The sequence below is a fragment of the Sinocyclocheilus grahami genome, unplaced genomic scaffold (assembly GCF_001515645.1).
Source record: "Sinocyclocheilus grahami isolate Dianchi unplaced genomic scaffold, SAMN03320097.WGS_v1.1 scaffold350.1, whole genome shotgun sequence".
NCBI lineage: Eukaryota > Metazoa > Chordata > Actinopteri > Cypriniformes > Cyprinidae > Sinocyclocheilus > Sinocyclocheilus grahami.
In genome coordinates this window covers 1184181-1191617 of record NW_015505529.1, presented here as the reverse complement: position 1 = coordinate 1191617, position 7437 = coordinate 1184181, and the positions used below count along the sequence as shown (strand labels likewise).

The 7437-nt window shown below is 38.2% G+C and overlaps 1 protein-coding gene across 5 annotated transcripts in view; it reads right to left on the bottom strand.

The window, feature by feature from the left end:
* Window positions 1-2852: 2852 nt before the first annotated feature.
* LOC107548581 (large neutral amino acids transporter small subunit 4-like) overlaps window positions 2853-7437 on the bottom strand; it is a 22860-nt gene continuing 18275 nt past the window's right edge. For 4 of the 5 annotated variants that reach the window (XM_016229318.1, XM_016229317.1, XM_016229314.1 and 1 more), the window contains 6 exons: window positions 6964-6981; window positions 6223-6349; window positions 5946-6078; window positions 5607-5680; window positions 5395-5518; window positions 2853-4498 (listed from right to left, as the gene is read on the bottom strand). In XM_016229318.1, coding sequence (XP_016084804.1) covers window positions 4337-4498; window positions 5395-5518; window positions 5607-5680; window positions 5946-6078; window positions 6223-6349; window positions 6964-6981 — 638 coding nt within the window. In that variant the 3' untranslated portion in view covers window positions 2853-4336. The remainder of the gene's footprint in view (window positions 4499-5394; window positions 5519-5606; window positions 5681-5945; window positions 6079-6222; window positions 6350-6963; window positions 6982-7437) is intronic. The other variant, XM_016229315.1, reaches the window with a different exon arrangement.

Here is a 7437-nt window from a genome sequence, read left to right as displayed (position 1 = left end):
CTTTTTTTTTTTCTCTCTCTCTCTCTCTCTCTCTCTCTCTCTCTCTCTCTCTCTCTCTCTCTCTCAGTTTGAAATATTTCACCCTTGAACAACATTATATTATATATTCAGTATACACCCTCAAGTTGGTTCCTTCCTCTTCATTTTCTGACAGTCTGGTGTCATTTTATAGAAATACCTTTTAAATACGTTTAAATTACAACATAAGTATATTAAATGTATTGAATAAAAGGTAACAGCGCAAAAAGTTGGCCAATCTTCCAACACTTAATGAAACTGCAGATGAATTCTCAGAAAATCTTCAGATGAACTCACACTGCCATCTACTGTACTATTTGCTGATCTTCAAAAGCAGTTCATAATCTTAAAGGGGTCATAGGATGGGATTAAAATTTTTCCTTTCTCTTTGGAGTGTTACAAGCTCTTGGTGCATAAAGAAGATCTGTAAAGTTGCAAAGACTAAAGTCTCAAATCCAAAGAGATATTCTTTATCAAAGTTAAGAGTCAGCCAGACCTACCTAAAACGGCTCGTTCTAACACGCCCCCACATGTCTACCTCACAATGTGGGAAGATTTGCATAACGCCGCCCAAATGTTCATGCAAAAAAAGAAGGCGTAACTTTTATTCTTGCTGTAGTATTGTTGTTGCCGCCGCCATGTCGTGAAGACGCTGTGTGTTTCGTTGTGAAAGCGCTGTGGATCACCGGATCGGCTTTCACTGTGAACGAAGCGGAGTCCAGCCCGGGGTCGTCACATGTTGTTGACGCAAGCCCACCCGCCGCACCGTTCTTAAGCCCACCGGCCGCCGCTCACTCAAGCCGGCCTCTGCTCACTCTAGGCTGCTGTGTGTGACACTGTGTTTCGTTGTGAAAGCTGTTTGGTCTTCCAAAAGAGGACACGACTAGAAATCAAGGTTAAGTTGTATTTACAACACTGTTCCAGAACACTTCAACCCAAATATCCAGATGTGTGCAGCACATTTTATGGAGGACCGTTTTCTGATCCTGGGAGAGTAGACTACAATGCCGGCTGTTCGGACTCAAAGACTGTAAGTATGTTTTTTATATTTAAAGAATTTTTATATTTTATATATTTAAAGCGAGTTTTTTTGGGCAGTGTAGAGTAGGGCTTGTTGATTGTCATTTCTCCGATCACAAATGCTGACATGGTTTTATGTTTACACGGCGTGATGCAATGCAAAACGTAAAAAGACAGTATAAATCATTATAATCCATAATTATGTCCCCACTGGATGCAACGAATGCCTCGTTTATAATGGGTTTTCATGTTTTTGAATCATCGCTCCTGACAGACAGGGCATCATCACAATATGGTAGGAGCGTAACATTTCCGTCACACGCTTGAGGTATTCGGCCAATCACAATGCACTGGATAGCTGGCCAATCACAGCACACCTCGCTTTTCAGACCGATGAGCTTTGTAAAAATCGATGTGTTTCAGAAAGGCGGGGCATAGAGGAGAAACAATAATGTACAGTATGTGGAAATGTTTTTTAACCTTAAACCGCATAAACCCATTTCATTACATCAAATACACAAAATAATGTTTTTTTTAGCAACATCATATGACCCCTTTAAGATTTTTATGTTGGTTTATGCATTACCAGAAAAAATGCAAAAACAAACATTTCATACAAATTAATCTGTTTTTATTTAATTTCACATATCTGATATTTTGTTGGGACATTTATTCAAAAAGTTGCTATATAGTGATAGAATGAAGAAAACCAAAAGCTAAAGTACAGTAAAATGCCCACAAAAAGAAAAAAAATATGTACACATACACATAAAAAAAGAAAACTACAGTGTAGAAAAATCAACCAAATAATCAACAAATTACACTAAAAATACAATACAGAGTGAAAGTATTGGTGTTAAAGCTGATCTTTCCCACTTTTCTTCCCTATACTGTGTATGGGCATTTTCCACACTCATACAAGTACAATGGGGTATAATAAATCACCATTTAAAATTAAAATTAAATGTGATTGTTACTTGAGAAAAGAATGAAAATTTAAGGTATGGCAGTGAGAAAAAGTGCTACTTCTCTCATTCTGAGAGCAAAATGGGTTCGCTCTCACATTCATTATGCTTAGTACAGTACTGCTTTAGATTGGAATTCACTTGCAATATCCAGTCATGTTCAAGCCAGCAAATGCAGTCCATCCAGGACTCGCGTCTAGCCTCAGCTCTGACAAAATATTCCAAAAAAGTGTGACAGACAATAAGTGGATGTTGCTAGGTGGATCTGACCTGTTCCTCTTCAGAGGGGTCATAAAATAAGGTTACATTTATGGCCACTGTTGAGAAGATATTTACTCATCTAGGATTTCATACAAACATAATTTCAGATAAGTTTACAATGAAAATACTGTTAAAGTAAGTGAGGTTGTGACTTAACCCTAACCCTACCATCTTTCAAATCAATGTTTTGCTGAGAAATGTTCAGTGATTTACGCAAAACACATTAACTACAACACTGGAATCGAGAAAAATGGTTGCAAGATATTTGATTGATTTTACATAATTGTTTACACTATTTTCTGAAAATACCCATCTGTCATGTGACATATCAGTCTAAAAGACTCAATTTTATGTAGTTACCACATTTGATCTTTCATAGGGCACAATACTGGCCTGAAACCCATTATAAGCTACAAATATATGGGTTTTCCAAAGGGATTGTCGTCAAGCATGTCTCAAAAGTCTCCCTTTTTTAATCGCTATGAATTCAATTCAAGTCCTTATCACCACAAGGTTGAGTAGCCAACTAAATTCTGTATTCGGCTTCTGTATCTTGACCAACATAGAAATCTTGTTGCTTTTCTATTCTAGTAAGCACCGTAGTTAAATGGTAGCCAACCCAGAAATCAAGAAAACGCACAAAAATCTTGTAACGTGTATGGCTAACGTGGTTTCCATGTATGTATGAGGTTGGAACAGAACGCATATACTCCGTAATGGCTAATGTAAGCACCTCTGTAATTATAAACCCTGTAGTGCAAGATATATATGTATATATACGATAATGGCATCTAATCTCTTTACCAAGAGTACACTGTCTTTTTATACCCCTCAACGCACAAGTGGCAAAGCAAAGCTTGAAGGGATCATATTGCAGGTGAATACATCTGATATGAATTATTACTCTAAAAGTCAAACACCCTGAATAATTGTTTGAGTCAATACAAGGAAATAAACACTAACAAGTGAAGCTCAACCAGTAGTACTGAATGGGGAAGTGGTATAGGGAACGGTACGAGTATTGCTGGTGAAGATCGTCAGTCTTGATCGAAATGTGAGGCTAATCCCCAAAATACTGCCTTAATCCAAACCTTTTAGACCCACATGGCTTCTACAACCTTCTGAATGGACTGATATGTACAAAATGCATTATCTTGCACGTAGATGTACTGAATCTGCATGCCAAAGCAAATAATAGTACAAGTCTCGTACTAAAATTGTGTTTAGGTTACATTAGTCTCAGGTGCCATGGTCCAAAAGTCCTTTAAAATCAACCCAGTTCAGACAAAGCTGTAGTTTCATGCTCGTGCTGTCCAAAGCATGCTGGTACTGTATACTGTATGAGATTAAAATCTAAAATCTGCCCACTTCCATTGAAAACACATATGGGACAGATAACAAGCAGAGTCGTTCTGCTTTAAGGTAGTTAGTCAGTTTGTCATATTCAAACCGCAATGGAGGGTTCTCGTCTCGCTTTTCAGCAGCTTTATGAGCTGAGAGCAATGTAAAGTGTTCATAGTGATTTCAAATCAGTTCACAAATGGGTTTTTAGTTGCAGAAACTGTTTGAAACAAGCTTGGCAACAAAGTTGAACACTAGTGACGTAGTAATACTCTCGTCATCAGGCTTCCTCAGACCTGAGAGAATTTCACTGAATCTGCTTCGTCTTTTGTATCGTCGTGGTCTGAAATTCAAAAGGTAAAATCGTGAGAAAAGAGGGCCTTTCTCTTCTTTCTTGTCAGGCAGGATATAAAGTCTAGAAGTCCTTGTCTGTTTCAAGGACAAGGGCATCTTTTTTTTTCTAGACCTGCCTTTCACAGTGTCCATTCAGTCCTTTGTGTGTAAATGTGTGTTTGCGTGGCACGTTGTGAGACTCTCGGTTGCTTTGGCTGTATTTTGTGCCTGTTTGAGTGTTATGTGCCTGTTGGGAATACATGAATGTGTGTGACAGACAGAAGGAGGGATCAGGGAGGTGTTTATCACTCTTCTTGTGACTTTCAGTTCTCTTCTTCTATTTCCCACCCTCCTTCTTCCTGCTCTTTATGCTAGCTGCTGTCATTTGTGCATTGCAGTTAGATAAAGGCCTCGGGGGTTGTGCCGTTCTTGATCTGGACGTAGATCTTGGGGTCTTCCTCGCGCTCCTGCTTCTCTCGGCGCAGCCGCCTGCCGTAGCACAGAAGATAACTGGGCAGGCAGAATCCCAGCATGCTCAGGACCAGTAACCCCACGTTAACCTAAGCAGAAAGATATTAGCGCTTAGATATGAGCAAGCACAAATTTGAAGTAAAATAGATGATCAAAAAAGAAAAAGGAGACAGGCAGATGGAGGCAGATCTGGATGCGAGCTTGTAATTGATTGTAAGGAAGGGGCGGAGTTTAAGCGGACAAAATGATTGGAGAAGTCCGGTATACGTCACCAGAGAGAAGTCTGACAATTCACTGGAAAATTGAGTCAAGATGTTTTGATTTAAAATTATGGGCTCGATTTTTTTCTTTACATATACACGGGTGAACTGATCAGTAAAATGCAGTTAAACAATAGGTACATTTTCCATTTTATGTCGACTTTGTGCGATATGAACTCAGAATAGCAAGATTTAAATTCAGAATTCTGAGAAAAAAAAAGTCTGAATTGCCAGATGAGATATAAACTCGTAATTCTGAGAAGAAAAGTCAAAATTGAGAGGTGTAAACTTGCAATTGCGAGAATTGAGTTTAAATTTGCAATGACCTTTTTTTATGTTTTATTCCATGGCGGCAACAGAATTGCAATATGTGAACTCAGAATTCAGAAAAAACAAATCTAAATTGCTATATAAAAACTCAGAATTGTGAGAAAAAAAGAATTTTTTGCCAGTGTTAAGGCCCGTTCACACCAAGAGTAATAACTATAAAGATAACTATATCGTCCATTTTTTTCAGTTATAGCTGTGGTGTGGACTCTCCTATTCTTTAATATTGAGAAGGATTTTCAGAACTATATCTTTATCGTTATTTTTAGTTATCATTCTTGGTGTGAACAGGCCTTTATTACATGAATGAAAGAAAATGAAGGTAAATAAATGAGGACAGAATTTTCATTTGTGAATTAATTATCGCTTTAAATATAAGTAACAGACTTTCTGCTCACCCAGAGTGGATCTCCATCCAGTGGACCCATCATGGCCATGAAGAGAGGCTGTTGCAACAATGCAAAAAGTGCGCTAATGAGGGACTGCATTCCCGTCAGACTTCCAAACTGAGAAGACGGGTAACTGCACTCATAAAAAAAAAAAAACATTGTTCTTTAATCATGATTAAAAGCAACTCCAATCCACACCCAAAATACAAAGCCATACTTACACAGCTGCGTACAAGCCCCCAACGGCAGAGTGGATGAAGCCTCTCACAATGGTGTGCAACACAAAGGACAAAATCTAGGAGAAAACATAGAAACCAAGGCTCTTCAGTTCTTCCCCACAGCAAAAATAACTCTAGGTTTTGTTATGCATAAATAATGACTAGTAGCTAGCTTTAAAATAAAGTCAGAGTTAGTGCTGCCACTGAGGGGCGCTGTTGTGCTACTGCATCCCAATCCATCAGCTGCAGTAACATGTGAGTGGCTCTGCACCAGTTTCTCTCCCATTGGGTACTTTATCATCATCCTGCAGACAACGAGACTGATGTTTTGCTCTCAGTTACCTGTAGATGAAGATCGGGCACCAGGCAGGTCATGCCAAAGCCAACCAGCAGCAAATTAGTGAAGATGAATGCGCGGGTGGCATTGCTGATCTTCTGGATCTGTCTGTCACGTTTCTTTGGCTGAGTAGGATCCCTGAAGGAAAAGCCATAATAAGTACATTACACAGATGCAATGGCACATTAAACTTGTAATCAAATAACAATTACGGATTGGACTGGTTGGTGGTAAGTGTCAAAATGATGCATTAGGCAGCAGGACGCTCATTGTTACACTCACTTTGCGACTTGTTTCTCATTTTCGTCCTCGCACTCTTTGAGCCTCCAGTCCATGACGTAACCAATCACAGGAGCCGTCATGAGACACAGCAACTGTAGCACCCCGAAGATAGATGTGTACGTGCTCACTGAGAGAGAAATAAAGTTGTTTTAAGGGTCATTACATCAAAAGAGGTTCATTTCGGCAAACAATGATGCCTATGTTTATGATGTGCTACTGTAATACAGATATTTTAATACAGATATGCTACCATTAAAAAGTCAGTAAGATGGTAAATCACTAAAAACGTGGACAAAATAGTAAAAGTAAATAATTAAAAAGGCACCTAATGTCAAATTAGACTGATGTATTAATTGGATGCATTAATGTATACATACAAATATACTATAATATATTAAAATAAAAATCTTTATAACTTGAGATGGAACAATACAATCAATTAACACTAAAACATTTGATTTGTTTCATAAAATATACATTAATATATATAAATATTTATAGAATGACCCATGACTTGCTCCTATGAAGATTAGGTGGACAGATGAATGATTGGATGGACATTATACTGTGCACTGCATCCCGTCAGTCTCTAACCACCAAGGGCCGAGTTCATGCTTTTACATGACAACATGAATCAATGTCAAATGAAGGTGGAAAAGGAGGTGAAGGAGGGAGGAACTCGTGGGGGGTAGGTTGAGACGAGTGAATCAAGAATGCATCTAATTTTGCCTGCAGTCTTACCCATTTCCATCCTCTCCACTGAAAAAACACACCAAGCAGCATGACAGAAGAGAGTGCAAACAGAGGACAAGAGACAGACAGCAAGGAATTAGCAACGTGAACCTGCTGTGGCCATCCAACTACATATTAAACACATGATTAATAGTGTTAGGCAGCCAATCACAGCGTGTGATATTAGAGAACATTTAAGAAGGAAGCTGTAAGAGGAAAAGACTAGAGTGCAATAGTGCCTTTTAGCAGCATTTTTTTCCCATTTCCCAGTCATTTGCTCCATAGGCATTTCAAATAAAGCTTCAATAAAGAGGTCTAAGCCTTGAACCAAACTATACAGCTACAAAATGAATCATAACATTACAAACATTTTAACAAAAAAATGTATATGAAAAATCTTTTTAAAAATAAGGATTGTAAGTGTGTGTGCGTGTGTGTATATATATATATATATATATATATATATATATATATATATATATA